This window comes from Podarcis bocagei (genome assembly GCF_964188305.1).
Source record: "Podarcis bocagei genome assembly, chromosome: 10".
Taxonomy (NCBI): domain Eukaryota; kingdom Metazoa; phylum Chordata; class Lepidosauria; order Squamata; family Lacertidae; genus Podarcis; species Podarcis bocagei.
The window spans coordinates 6,808,010-6,823,177 of record NC_138135.1 but is presented as its reverse complement, the minus strand read 5'-3'; the positions used below and the strand labels follow the sequence as shown (position 1 = coordinate 6,823,177).

The following is a 15,168-nucleotide window of genomic DNA, read 5'->3' as shown; positions in this document are numbered from 1 at the left end:
GAACTGGTGAGACTATCAGCAAATATTAAATAAGATGGAGTTCTTGTTATGAAATATACCAAGAAAAAGACACACTAAGAACTCAGGCCAATGTAAATTTCAATAGTGGGAGTAGTCCCTACTTTCAAATCAATACAGTGGTGCCCCGCAAGACGAATGCCTCGCAAGACGAAAAACTCGCTAGACGAAAGGGTTTTCCGTTTTTGCGTTGCTCCGCAAGACGATTTTCCCTATGGGCTTGCTTCGCAAGACGAAAACGTCTTGCGCTTTTTTTAAAAGCCGCTTGAAGAGGCGCAGTTGCGACGGACCGTGCTTCGCAAGACGAAAAACATCGCAAGACGAAAAGACTCGCGGAACAAATTCTTTTCGTCTTGCGAGGCACCACTGTAGTCAATTGTAACACAAACTACAGAATACATACTTGTCAACGGATTAGTTTTTGTTACAGTTGACTATGGATTTGCAAGTAGGGACTACTCCCACTATTGAAACTTACATTGGCTTGAGACTATCAGCAAGGCTACGAGATGTTACAGGTGAGAAATTGATCGGAAATTGGGACACATGCAGAGCCTGTGTAAAAGAACATTGGCAAAATATTAATCCGTTGGCCAATTTTGATTGAACTTCTGTGTGCAAAGAGGATCATTTTACAAAATTCAAAGTAAGTTAAATGACATGGAGAAAATAAAGTGAAGTGCATATTCAAGGGATTTGATTTAATAAAAACTTCCTTCCTCTTTGCTTTTCCCGCAGGAAGCCCCTTCCGCGTCCCGGTCAAGGACGTGGTCGACCCCAGCAAGGTCAAGTGCTCGGGCCCAGGGTTGGGGGCTGGCGTGAGAGCCCGCGTCCCCCAGACCTTCACCGTCGACTGCAGCAAGGCTGGGCTGGCACCCCTGGAGGTGAAGGTCCTGGGACCCACAGGTATGGAGATCTGGGGCGGGAAAGGAGGACCACCTCAGTGGTTTCGCTTGCTAACCCCCACCCCTTTTTGACCGCCCTGGGGGTGGGGGGCATGGGGTTCCTGAGCCTCGCTTTGTGGGAGCTCCCCTAGGAATCCCCTATACCAGGGGTGGCCAACTCCCAAGAGACTGCAATGTACTCACAGAGTTAATAACTGGCAGTGATCTATCCCCTTTTTAGGGGTTCAGGGCAAAGTTTTGAGCTTTTTTTAGGCAGGGGGAAAGCTACGATTTTGGGGGTTGCACGGCAAAAATGATGAACTTTCTTTAGGGGAGCCGATCTCTATACCATGGGTAGGCAAAGTAACGCCCGGCCCAATCGTCTTCTAAATCCATCCCGCGAACGGTCCTTTTATTTAAAATGCATCTCTGGGTTTTTTGTGGGGCCTGCCTGGTGTTTTTACACGAGTAGAATGTGTCCTTTTATTTCTAATGCATCTCTGAGAAGAAGAACAAATTCATTCTTTAACTCATAGGTAGGCAAACTAAACCACAGAGCCTAGGGCTTGCCGATCAGAAGGTCGGCAGTTTGAATCCCCGGGACGGGGTGAGCTCCTGTTGCTCTGTCCCTGCTCCTGCCAACCTAGCAGTTCGAAAGCACATCCAAGTGCAAGTAGATAAATAGGTACTGCTCTGGTAGGAAGGTAAACGGCCTTTCCGTGCGCTGCTCTGGTTCCCCAGAAGCGGCTTAGTCATGCCGGCCACATGACCCGGAAGCTGTACGCCGGCTCCCTCGGCCAGTAAAGAGAGATGAGCGCCACAACCCCAGAGTCGGTCACAACTGGACCTAATGGTCAGGGGTCCCTTTACCTTTACCTATGGAGCGAAAAATACATTATGTCCTTATCGCTGCAAACACTTTGTCAGAAAGGCGAACGGGCTTAGCTTCGGGTGCTCTGCATCCCTTGAGAGCCTCTCCAACCCTCTTTCACGGCCTAGGACCCTCGTACCTACGGGACTGCCTCTCCTGGTATGCCCCACGGAGAGCCTCAAGGTCCATAAATAGCAACACCCTAGAGGGCCCTAAGGAAGTTAGATTAGCTTCAACCAGAGCCAGGGCCTTTTCAACACTGGCCCCGACTTGGTGGAACGCTCTGCCTCATGAGACCAGGGCCCTGAGGGATCTGATTTCTTTCCGCAGGGCTTGTAAGACAGAGTTGTTCCGCCTGGCCTTTGCCTTGGAATCAACTTGATCCCCTCCCCCTCTTTCTTCTTTCTTTTTTCTTTCTCCTCCTACGATGAGGCTGCATTTTAATATTTTAATGTTTCAATATTTTAATGTTGTATTTTAATCTTGTTTTTAAGTTGTAATCATTCAGCTTGTTTTTATTATTGCTTGTAAGCCGCCCTGAGCCCAGCCTTGGCTGGGGAAGGCGGGGTATAAATAATAATAATAATAATAATAATAATAATAATAATAATAATAATAATAATAATAATAATTTCCTCCCCTCCCAGGGGTCGCTGAGCCTGCCGAGGTGCGCGACAACGGGGACGGCACCCACACGGTGAACTACACGCCAGCCACGGACGGGCCCTACACCGTCGCTGTTAAGTACGCCGGGCAAGAGGTGCCCCGCAGGTGAGCAGGGAGACCCAAGGGGAGGTGGGGGGGGGGGCAGAAGGCAGCTTCCCCTTTGGGAACCCTGCGAGGTTGGTGAGGCCAAGAGGTGAGGGCTTGGGGGTATGTTGATGGTCTGACTGGCCCTCACTCCTCGGCGGTCTCTTCTTCCAGCCCGTTCAAGATCAAGGTGCTTCCGGCGCACGACGCCAGCAAGGTGCGAGCCAGCGGCCCCGGGCTCAACGCCTCCGGCATCCCCGCCAGCTTGCCGGTGGAGTTCACCATCGACGCCCGAGATGCTGGCGAGGGGCTGCTCACTGTGCAGATCTTGGTGAGTGGCGGGCGATGGTGTGGTGGGTTGGGAGGGGGATCCCTGATTTGCCTGGGCGGGGGCAGGGACAAAGGAGCAGTGGGAATGCTCCAGGCTGTGCTGGCAGGGGCTGATGGGAGTTGTAGTCCAAATGGGTGTGCTGGCAGGGGCTTATGGGAGTTGTAGTCCAAAATGGCTGGGCTGGTGGGGGCTGATGGGAGTCCAAAATGGCTGTGCTGGTTCTGGCTAATGGGAGTTGTAGTCCAAATGGGTGTGCTGGCACAGGCTGATGGGAGTTGTAGTCCAAATGGGTGTGCTGGCAGGGACTGATGGGAGTTGTAGTCCAAAATGGCTGTGCTGGTGGTGGCTGATGAGAGTCCAAAATGGCTGTGCTGTTTCTGGCTGATGGGAGTTGTAGTCCAAAATGGCTGTGCTGGTTCTGGCTGATGAGAGTCCAAAAAGGCTGTGCTGGTTCTGGCTGATGGGAGTTGTAGTCCAAATGGGTGTGCTGGCAGGGGCTGATGGGAGTTGTAGTTCAAAATGGCTGTGCTGGTTCTGGCTAATGGGAATTGTAGTCCAAATGGGTGTGCTGGCAGGGGCTGATGGGAGTTGTAGTCCAAGGCATTTGAAGGGCACCCGGTTGGCAAAGGCAGTGATGTGGGGGTGCCCACGAGACTACTTCCTATTCTGAAGTACCTACCCTCATTCTGACCTCGCCAGCGGGAGTGAATTGGGCTGCGTACTCAGCGCCGATTTCTGAGAGCTGCATTCCGTACAAGCTCAGAGGCACTCTCTTCTCGTTGCGTCATACAAGCCCTGACATAGGGAATGGTTGTGGATAAGTGGTTCTGGGGCCTCATCCACCAGTATGTTTGGACTTAGAGAAGCCTCTGATCCTCAGCTCCCACAAACACACTACATTCATAGAATCATAGAATTGTTTTCGGTTCTCCAGGACCCTGAGGGGAAGCCCAAGAAAGCCAACATCCGGGACAATGGCGACGGCACCTATACTGTCTCCTACGTCCCGGACATGACGGGCCGCTACACCATCACCATCAAATACGGCGGCGACGAAATCCCTTACTCTCCCTTCCGCATCCACGCTCTGCCCGCGGGCGATGCCAGCAAGTGCCTGGTCACAGGTAGGAGTCTCCCCATGCCCGCCTTGCCAACCCCCGTCCAGCCGGTCTCATCTCCCGGAGCGGGGCACAGAACTCAAGTTTCTAGTCCTCACGCCCTCTCTGCCCTCTCTCTCCCCTGCCTCCCCCTCCTCTTTGCCTCCATCTTGTGCCGTCTTCGAGGAGTCGAGCGGGCGAGAGAGAGGCACTTCTCCCGACGACCCGTATATTGGCCGTTCGCCCCGGCTTATTTCATTTATTGCTTTTTATTCCCTCGCTGCCCCTACAACAACAACCTTGTGAGGAAAGTTAGGCTGAGAGGTCGCCCAAGGCTGAGAGGTCTTGCCCAGGCCTGACTCCTGTGCTCTAAACTTTTGCACAGGAGTCAGAACAAAGTTTTTCTTTTCTTTTTTTAAAAAATAATTATTAGGTTTTCCATTTAACAATCCAATCATATCACATTAATTATTCCAAATTATACCAATACATATCATAAAGTCCAAATACTTTGCCAAATTATAAATTTTTGTTGGGGCTTCCCATGCTTCGAGTTCAGTAAGGGTCCACTCATCTCATATTTCTGCTGCTTTTAGTGTTCACCAGTCCCATCTTTCGATCTTCTTGTTGTTATCCTTTTTCTTCTTAATAGCCTCTGAGTTGTTTCCACAGGCGAGTTAAAGTTAGCAATATTATGCTTCTGTGTGAACTTTGTAAGGCTCTCCCTTTTATTTAAAGCTGGTAAGTCTTTTGTTAGCAATAAATCTTCACACGCTGATCCAAAAATCCTCCTCGGGTGGCAGACGCCATCTTTCTCAGTTCCAATGAAATACAATCTAGGCGTTTGCTCATTAATTTTCCCAGACAAGTTGCACCATAAATCAGTCTTTCCAGGGGAGGATTTGCCAAGTCAAACTTAGAATACAATCAGGATAACAGAGTAGTGGCTCGCCTCCCCCTATGACTATTAATCTTGCAACATAGTCTATCTCATAATGGCGGATCCCGATTAAAAACTGTGTCACAAGAGAGCCTTTTATTTTCTTTCCATATATTTCAAAAAACAAAGTCTTTAGTTGAAATTTTTATTTCCACACAGTTTATTTTCCAGTCTCACTTGCTCTAGGTTGTATTGACTTTTCTTCTGGGGGGGGGGCGGTGTTAGGTCATATCGTAATAAGAAGAAGAAAAAGTCGCCCCCCCCCAAAAAAAAGTTTTTCAGGGAATCTGTATGCCACAAAAAAAAAACTTTTTTGGAGCGAACGGTTCATAATTTTTTTAGAATAAAATAATAATGCTGCAATTGATTTGCTGCCACGGCAGCAGTTATATGCGCCTTGCTGCTGATTCTTACGGCTGTCTCTTCTTCTTCCTTTCTGCAGTGTCCATAGGAGGCCACGGACTGGGTAAGTACCTGTGATGCCCCCTGCCCTGGATCTTGGGGGTGGGAACATGGTGATATCCTGGTAGCCCAATCAAGCAGCGCCATTCCTGCCCACCAGCCTAAGAACAGAGGAGGCAGCCTCACAACAGAATTGCAGAATTGCAGAACTGGAAGCCATCCTACTAGGGCAGCCAAAATTTTCTGCAGACACGAAGGAGAGATTCGCGCTAAAACACCGGCACTTTTGAAATGAAATGAAATTGCAAACTGATGCGAAAATAGCAGAGAGAGAGAGAAAGAGAGAGCTGAACTTAAGATTGGAAAGATGAGAATTTGGGCGGGTAGCTCCCAGTGGATGGCTTTCCTTGATGGGTTTGCATCGCCATCTGGTGGTTAGCTAGTCCAAACACTATTCCGAGCACGTTAGATCAAATGAATCGGTTTAGCAGATGCTGTCTGCAACAAACCACGCTGCAACAAACATTTTTGGGCAGCCGCCTCCCTTGGTTCCGAAAATTCATCGCCCCCAGTGCTCCCTCCCCTACAAAAAGCATTATGCACAACCCTCCAAGGAAGATGATGTCATGATAAAATTCAAAACGGTAACCATTAATTGCACGTTTGTTGCAAAATCCCAATAACATAACACCGGTCTTGAAAGACCTACATTGGCTCGCAGTACGTTTCCGAGCACAATTCAAAGTGTTGGTGCTGACCTTGAAAACCCTAAATGGCCTCGGTCCAGTAGACCTGAAGGAATGTCTCCACCCCCATCGTTCAGCCCAGACACTGAGGTCCAGCTCCGAGGGCCTTCTGGCAGTTCCCTCATTGCGAGAAGCGAAGTTACAGGGAACCAGGCAGAGGGCCTTCTTGGTGGTGGCACCCGCCCTGTGGAACGCCCTCCCACCAGATGTCAAAGAGAAAAACAACTACCAAACTTTTAGAAGACATCTGAAGGCAGCCCTGTTTAGGGAAGCTTTTAAGGTTTAATAGGTTATTGTATTTTAGTGTTCTGTTGGAAGCCGCCCGGAGTGGCTGGGGAAACCCAGCCAGATGGACGGGGTATGTATAAATAAATAAATAACAACATCTGGACAGCGTCATCATGGAAGGGACCATGCGAAATCATTCACCCAACGTGGGTTTTGAAACCACGTCCCTGAGATTGAGTCCGGTGCTCTACCAACTTGGTTTCATTAATTCCACAAAACTGAGGGACTCGATCCACTGAGATCAGCTTTTCAAAGGCTGGTGGTCATTTAGCAAGAGCCTTGGATGCCCCATTTAGTAACTGCTTGGCCGCTCGGTCAATTCCGAATAGAGGGGCTCGAGGGAGTGATACCAGTTTCTCAATACCAGCTGAGCAGGAGAGCCCTTGACTCTGCACCAACCTGACTTATCTCTCCCTCCGCCTGCACCCGCACTTCCCTCTCCAATCCTACACCTTCTCCTGCCTCTGACTCTCGTCTCCCGGCTGCCAGGGGCTCCCCCCAGATCACTGATCCCTTCTTGCAAGTCACCACTTCACCTGGTGGCTGCCCCTCTACATCCAGCCGGATCATCCTGACATCGAGTCGCTAATAATAATAATAATAATAATAATAATAATAATAATAATAATAATATATTATTTATACCCCGCCCATCTGGCTGGGCTTCCCCAGCCACTCTGGGCGGACTTCCAAAAAATATTAAAATACTATAATACATCAAACATTAAAAGCTTCCCTAAACAGGGCTGCCTTCAGGTGTCTTCTAGAAGTCTGGTAGCTGTTTTTCTCTTTGACATCTGGTGGGAGGGCGTTCCACAGGGCAGGTGCCACCACCGAGAAGGCCCTCTGCCTGGTTCCCTGTAACCTCGCTTCCCACAGGGAGGGAACTGCCAGAAGGCCCTCGGAGCTGGACCTCAGTGTCCAGGCTGAACGATGGGGGTGGAGACGCTCCTTCAGGGATACAGGACCGAGGCCTTTCGGTTTGGCTGAGTTCTCCTCCCCGCCTTACCCTAACCAAGGTGTTCTTGATTCTTTACCTGCAGGTACCTGCCTGGGCCCCACCATCCAGATCGGGGAGGAGACGGTGATCACCGTGGACGCCAAGGCAGCGGGGAAAGGCAAGGTCACCTGCAAGGTGTCCACGCCGGACGGAGCCGAGCTGGACGTCGACGTGGTGGAGAACCACGACGGCACTTTCGACATCTACTACACGGCCCCCGAGCCTGGCAAATACGTTATCACCATCCGCTTTGGGGGAGAGCAGATCCCCAACAGCCCCTTCCATGTGGTGGTGAGTTGTGGGGTGAAACCGGGGCAAAAGGGCTTCCTGGGTCAAGCTGGGCTGGTGCAGCCGTAAAATCATGGGGCAGAGCTTGTGACGGGTGGGGAGAGGAAGAGAGCCTTATTGGAGCCTGCTCTATATATATATATATATATATATATATATATATATATATATATATATATATTATTGCATTTGTATCGCACCTTTCTCCCCAAGGAGCTCAAGGTGGCATATATGGTTCCTCTCTCTCCCCCCCCCATTTAATTCCCACGACCACCTTGCGAGGTAGGTTAGGTAGTAAAAAAATGGGTTGGGAGCGCAGATCTTGGAATTGACAGGCTAGGCAGTTAACTGTTGCGTTCCCAAAGCAAGGGAGGATTGGACTCTGATTGATAAAATACACACAAGGCTTGACCAGCAAGACTCTGGGAGGCAGTGCGACTAATAATAAGTCCTCTCCACCCCTCGGCCCAGGTCGTTTTAATCACAAAAGAACTTTTTACACAGCGTTTGTAAGAACCAATCAGATTTACTCTGAGCATTTCAAAAAAAACCTCATGGGACAAAGTCAGATCAGAAGAAATTCTTTTAACTACAAAGAAACTATTTCCTACTTGAGCATGCATATGTAGTTCAGAGTAAATAAAATGGGAATAAAAGGAGGAATGCATTCAGCAAAACCCCGGAGGTCATAAACAGGAGAGGAAGGATGTCAGTATTTACCATCTCCTTATGAACTCTCTTCCTTAAGATCTATTAAAAGATTAAAGGTAAAGGGACCCCTGACCATTAGGTCCAGTCGTGGCCGACTCTGGGGTTGCGGCACTCATCTCGCTTTATTGGCCGAGGGACCCGGCGTACAGCTTCCGGGTCATGTGCCCAGCATGCCTAAGCCGCTTCTGGGAAACCAGAGCAGCGCACGGAAACGCCCTTTACCTTCCCACCGGAGCGGTACCTATTTATCTACTTGCACTTTGATGTGCTTTTGAACTGCTAGGTTGGCAGGAGCAGGGACTGAGCAATGGGAGCTCACCCTGTTGCGGGGATTCGAACCGCCAACCTTCTGATCGGCAAGTCCTATGGTTTAACCCATAGCACCACTTGCGTCCCTTAATCTAAAGATTAAACTACATCAAAGTCTCCCCGCTGCCCTGTGGAGGCTTCGCGCCACTAAGGCAGAAGCTAGAACAGCTAGAGGGAGGCTTCGCAGGATACCTCAGAGCTGCTCAGGAGTGTGGGGCATCTGAGCACAGCCTGTCCGCTGCTCCCAGGGCTGGAGGGGGAGCCCATGTTCCCCCCACCAGCCCCAAAGAGCAGCCTGCCGGCTGCTCCCTGATCTTATCGGGGCTGGCGGAGGAAGCCCCGGGGTGCTCTGCCGGCACCCAGAGTTTTCCTCGCCAGCCCTAAAGAGTGGCTCAGGAGCGTGCCGCACTCCGGCAATTTAGCTCCAGGGACCACATATTCGCTCCAGAAGACGCACAGACATTTCCCCTTAGTTTTTAAGAGGGAAAAAGTGCTTCTTATGGAGCGAAAAATATGGTAGATACAGGAGATCTGGTTGACATAGCATAGCTGGACTTTGAAAAAGCTTTTGGCAAAGTAACTGACCAAAGACTCCCGACTGATCTCGGCAGTCGAGGAAAAAGAGGTCTTCTTGTGGATCAGGAATTGGTCAAGTTGCTGGAAGCAGAGAGTTGGAATAAATGGACAGTTCTCCAAATGGAGAGAAGTGGAGATTCGCAAGGATCAGTGTTGGTTGGGACCTGTGCTTTTTAACTTGCTTAGATTCAGGGATGGCCAGCGAGTTGGCCAGGCTGACACTGAATCGTCCGGGGTCTTCAAAACAGAAAGAGATTTGTGAAGAGCTCCGAAAGGACCTCTCCAGACAGAGGGGAGGAGTGAAAAAATGGCAAAGTCATGCATGGGGCGGGGTTGCGAATATATTAATTTCACATGTAGGTTCACGAGGCCTGAACTGCCGGTGGTGGACCAGGAGGAAGACCTTGTGGTCCTAGTAGACAGCTCATCTGGTGTGTCTTGGCCGTGAAAAGGCTCAGAAAAAGGCCACCAAAATTATAAAAGCGGTCGAATAGACTACCCTGTGCAGGAAGGTTTCATTAAAACTTTTCGGCGTACAATGTTTGCTTTCCTTTTGTCGTTTCCCTCTCCTTCTTATTTCTCGTTTGGTTTCCTGTTTCCTATTGTGCATTGAAAAGTTTTGATGGAACTTTATGCAAAACAGGAAAATAAAAACATAAACCGCCGGCTCTTGCTGCTGGCCTGTGGCTCCGGCGTGAGGTCGGTGGGGTGCAGAAATGGTTCCGGCGGGCAGAGGTGGCTTGGACCCCACAATCGAGTTTGCACCGCGCTGGCGCTGGCCCTGACCTGTCCCATTGCTTCCCGCCAGGCCTGCGACTCCATCCCCCACGTCGAGGAGCCCTGCGACAGCGTCCAGCTCTGCCAGCCCTTCCCAGCGCCCCACGCCGGCGGCTACCCCCCGCACTGGGTACCAGGAGCTTGCTCTCGCCTCTCTCGGACGCTCTGTCTTTTCCTGCTGCCTCTCTCCCCATCTCTCTGCCTCTCTTGGGAAGAGGGGCTGCCCTTCTCCCTCCTTGGGGAAAAGCCCCCAAGAGCCGCACACACGCTCCACGCGGCTCTTTAAAGAAGCGCTGAGCAGAGCCTCCTGTCTGCATTCGCTCCATAAGACGCACACACATTTCCCCTTACTTTTTAGGAGGGGAAAAGTGTGTCTTATGGAGCGGAAAATACGGTAGCTGTTTGTTTTCCCCAACTGGCAGCCGACGATTCCAAGCAGGAGATGGTGGCGCTTGCCTGTTTCCTATGCCCAGGGCGATGGCCCGGACTGCCCTGCTTCCATGGGGTGCCTACTCTCTTACTGCCCCCCCTTTCTTTGCAGCTCTGTGCCTCTTTTCAGCCAGCCTGCCCCTCCAGCGCTGCTGCGGCGGGTACCCCCGCCCTCCTTCGCCCTCGCTTCACTGTCGGGTGCTCTTCTTCCCTCCCTCTGCCTGTACTTAGTCCTTTCTCTCTCTTTCTCTCCCCCTCTCTCTCCTTCTCTCCTTTCCGCCCCTTCCCCCCTCCCCCACCAGGCTACGGATGAGCCCGTCGCCCCGCCAGAGACCATGGACTCCATGCTGCGCCCCTTCAACCTGGTCATCCCCTTCACCGTCCAGAAGGGGGACATCACAGGTAGGGGCGGCTACCCCAAAAAACATCTGGAGAGCCCCAGGACTGGCAGAGGGCTTGGGATGCTTAGGGATGGGGAGGGCATTATTCACTTACAGTGGTGCCTTCGTTCTCAAACTTAATCCGTTCCAGAAGTCCGTTCCAAAACCAGGCATGTGCCTCCTGGCTGGGGAACCAAGGCTGAGCTTGGCAGTCCCTGCGCAATGTTGCTTAAAAGCTGCCTGCACCTTTACCATTTACAGTGGTACCTTGGTTCTCAAACTTAGTCTGTTCCGGAAATCCATTCCAAAACCAAGGTGTTCCAAAACCAAGGTGCGCTTTCCCGTAGAAAGCGATGCAAAACAGATCAATCCGTTCCAGACTTTTAAAAACAACCCCTAAAACAGCCATTGAACATGAATTTTGCTATCTAACGAGACCATTGATCCATAAAATGAAAGCAATAAATGATGTGCTGCAGTCACACCGTCAATCAATCCATCAGGAGCTGAACTGGGTTGCACACAGTCGCAAAAACAAAACAAAACAAAGAGCCACGAAAACGCAAAATAATTAGCAAAAACAGACAGATCTCAGCCTAACACTCAAAACAGAAGTGTGGCACTTAAAATGTAGCACATTTGGCTTCTGAAAAACCTTTGCAAACCAGAACACTTACTTCCAGGTTTGCAGGGTTTAGGTTCCAAGTTGTTTGAGTACCAAGGCGTTTGAGAACCAAGGTACCACTGTATTTGCTATTTCAGATTAAAATTTTGCTGTTGCATATCCAACATACAACATACAAACAAGATTTCAAAGAATTTCCTGGACTTACAGTGGTGCCTTGGTTCTCAAACTTAATCCATTCCGGAAGTCCGTTCCAAAACCAAAGCGTTCCAAAACCAAGGCGTGCTTTCCCATAGAAAGCAATGCAAAATGGATCAATCCGATCCAGACTTTTTTAATAAACGGCAATTTAACATGAATATTGCTATCTAACGAGATCGTTGATCCATAAGATGAAAGCGCTAATCAATGTACCGTACTATAAAATAAATAAAACGGTATTGTAGATGATGAAAATTAAAATTAATTATTTTTCTTACCTGCACTGATAGTCATTGTTTGGAAGGGGGGCTTTTATCCATTTCCGCAGTCACACAGTCAATCAATCAGTAGCTGAACTGCGTTCCATACAGCCACAAAAACAAAAAATAAAACCTACATACAGCAACAGTGTTTTGTGTGGTGTAGGCTCCTATGATGTAAGTCATGGGCCCCGCCTGCTAGCCGGCTCCCTAAAATATCACTGCTTTGCTCCTTTCTATATATAGGGTTCCTACATTCTGCATAGACTGGTTGCCGGGCAACATGTGCAAATGGCTTCAGATACCTATTAGGTCCATCAATTACCATATAGCATATATTCCACACAAAAACCAGTGACTATTTGTTGTTGACAAAGGACAGCTGAACATAGAAAGGGCCCCATTACCTCCAGTAGCTTAGCGCTTCATCAAACCGAAATCCGTCCCCATCCCCATTGCTCAACTTTAGATTGCCACGTGAGCCAAACTTAGTGGCGCAGCCTCAAAGAGGACTGGAGACTTGATGAATGTTGAGAGGGGAAGGACCAATCTCTGCGCTTCAGCTAAGGACGCTTGGCCCGCAGAAGATCCCAAAGTTCAAGGGATTCCGACTCAACATTAAAACAACAAAATTGAAATTATTATGAGGAAGGATTTCCTGACGGCGAGAGGTGTTTGACGGCAGAATGGACTCCCTCGGAAGGGGGCGGATTATGGGGTGGGCGCAACTCTTAGGAACACAGCAGGCTCCCTGTGAGTCAGGCGAGGTTTCTGAGTCTGGCCCCGATCCACGGCTCTTTCCTCATCATACCTTCAGGTCTTAACAGCGTTCCCTTTCCCTCCCCTTTCCCTCCCCCCCCCTCCCCGGTCTCCAGGCGAGGTGCGGATGCCTTCTGGCAAGACGGCACGGCCGCACATCACCGACAACAAGGACGGCACCGTGACGGTGAAGTACGCTCCCGTGGAGAAGGGTCTTCATGAGATGGACATCAAGTACGATGGAAACCACATCCCAGGTGAGAGGTCCTGCCGGGAATTCTTCAGCTTCTTGCAGCGGGTTGTGCTGGATGACCTCTGAGGGGCCCTTTCCAACTCTGCAACACTATGGTTCAGTGGTTCAAGGCATTTTTGAAAGCCACGGCATCCCAAGTGGCCCCGGTCTCCTTCCCACTCCTCCTTTCCTCCTGGGTTTCTGTTGCCCTCTGCCGTGGATTTCGTCTCGAACCGCACAATTGTGATCTTTAAGGCAGTTTGTGTGGTCAGAGCAACAGCGGCACAAAGGTGGAGCTCACAGACCCCTGAATCGCACAGCTCACATAGAGGAATCCTCGTGCCTTAGCTGACACGTTTGTGGAAACCGAGTCACGTTGTCAGAGGAAAAGCACGCCTGTGTTATCAAAGCTGGGAGCTGCTGCCAAGACCATATAACACTGGTCTTGAAAGACCATCATTGGCTCCCAGTACATTTCCAAGCACAATTCAAAGTGTTGGTTCTGGCCTTGAAAGCCCTAAACAGCCTCGGTCCAGTATACCTGAAGGAGCGTCTCCACCCCCATTGTTCTGTCCGGACGCTGAGGTCCAGCTCCGAGGGCCTTCTGGAGGTTCCCTCACTGTGAGAAGTGAGGTTGCAGGGAACCAGGCAGAGGGCCTTCTCGGTGGTGGCACCTGTGCTGTGGAACGCCCTCCCTTCAGATGTCAAGGAAATAAACAACTATCTGACTTTTAGAAGACATCTGAAGGGAAGCTTTTAATGTTTGATGTTTTTTCATGTTTTTAATACAGTGGAACCTCGGGTTGTGAACGCGATCTGTTCGGGAGGCGCGTTCGCAACCTGCAGCACCGCATCTGCACACGCGCGTAATGCGACTCGGCGCTTCTGTGCATGCGATTTAGTGCTTCTGTATATGTGTGAGCGCCAAAACTCAGAAGTAACCTGTTTCAGTTCTTCCGGGTTAAGGCACGTCCGTAACCTGAAAACGCATAACCTCAAGTGTCTGTAACCCGAGGTACCACTGTATTCTGTTGGAAGCCAGATGGGCAGGGTATAAATTATTATTATTATTATTATTATTATTATTAAGCTGGATGCCAGATTCAGTGAGCAGAGCACTAGAATCAAATTTGGGAAGATTCAGGACATATGAAAGTCTCACGCCCACTGACAGTTTTACATCTTCACATGTACTATCCATGCATGTGCTAAAATTTCCACTGCAACCGCCGCCCCCCAGGCACTCACTGGGGTTTATTGGGGTTTTCACTCCAGCCTGCTCAGAGCACACTCACCCAAACTGTTCTCCAAGCCTCCCCTGAATTCCCTGATCCCTCTCTCTTCTGCATGTCTACACGTAAATTGGCACTCATTTCTGAGCACCAGAAATGGAGGGCATTAGAAATCTTTTTCAAGCAGCCTGGCCTGGCGCTGTGTCCCTCACGCTGACGTCTCTTATCTCTGCGCCTAGGGAGCCCTCTCCAGTTCTACGTGGATGCCATCAATGCCCGGCACGTCAGCGCTTACGGACCTGGGCTGAGCCACGGCATGGTGAACAAGCCAGCGACCTTCACCATCGTCACCAAGGATGCCGGAGAAGGTAAGACTGGCGCCTCCACGGTGCAGCACATCCTGTATCTAAAAGGAAGCTGCAGTTGCAGGAATCAGCTGGGTCCTCCAAGCAGATATTTCAGCATCTAAGGATTTCAGGGTCCTAGGGGACCACAAGCTTGACCTGAGTCCACGGTGTGATGCAGCAGCAAAGAAAGTGAATGCTATTCTAGGCTGCATCATAAGAAATCTAGGGTCCAGATCAAAGGAAGTCATAGATAAAGGTAAAGGTAAAGGGACCCCTGACCATAAGGTCCAGTCGTGGCCGACTCTGGGGTTGCGGCGCTCAACTCGCTTTATTGGCCGAGGGAGCCGGCGTACAGCTTCCGGGTCATGTGGCCAGCATGACTAAGCCACCTCTGCTAACCAGAGCAGCGCACGGAAACGCCGTTTACCTTCCTGCCGGAGTGGTACCTACTTATCTACTTGCACTTCGTACTTTCGAACTGCTAGGTGGGCAGGAGCAGGGACAGAGCAAGAGGAACCACCGACCTTCTGATCAGCAAGCCCTAGGCTCTGTGGTTTAACCCTCAGCGCCACCTTACACTGCGTTTAAAACCAAAATCGCATTTGGGTAGAAACTGTTTCTCAGGTGGCTAGTCCTGGTCTTTATAACCCTGTACCTTCTTCCAGGAGGCAGAAGCTGAAAGAGATCATTTCCAGGGTGTGCACTATCCTGCACT

General features: G+C 50.2%; 1 protein-coding gene across 6 annotated transcripts in view; it reads left to right on the top strand.

Annotated features, from left to right (window-relative positions):
* The window catches only part of FLNC (filamin C), a 127,646-nt gene that overhangs the window by 86,884 nt on the left and 25,594 nt on the right, over window positions 1-15,168 (top strand). For 4 of the 6 annotated variants that reach the window (XM_081209703.1, XM_081209702.1, XM_081209698.1 and 1 more), the window contains 10 exons: window positions 757-924; window positions 2,421-2,544; window positions 2,698-2,854; window positions 3,789-3,978; window positions 5,334-5,357; window positions 7,371-7,618; window positions 10,020-10,118; window positions 10,720-10,819; window positions 12,759-12,899; window positions 14,346-14,474. In XM_081209703.1, the coding sequence (XP_081065829.1) occupies window positions 757-924; window positions 2,421-2,544; window positions 2,698-2,854; window positions 3,789-3,978; window positions 5,334-5,357; window positions 7,371-7,618; window positions 10,020-10,118; window positions 10,720-10,819; window positions 12,759-12,899; window positions 14,346-14,474 (1,380 nt within the window). The remainder of the gene's footprint in view (window positions 1-756; window positions 925-2,420; window positions 2,545-2,697; window positions 2,855-3,788; window positions 3,979-5,333; window positions 5,358-7,370; window positions 7,619-10,019; window positions 10,119-10,719; window positions 10,820-12,758; window positions 12,900-14,345; window positions 14,475-15,168) is intronic. The other 2 variants (XM_081209701.1, XM_081209699.1) reach the window with 1 other exon arrangement.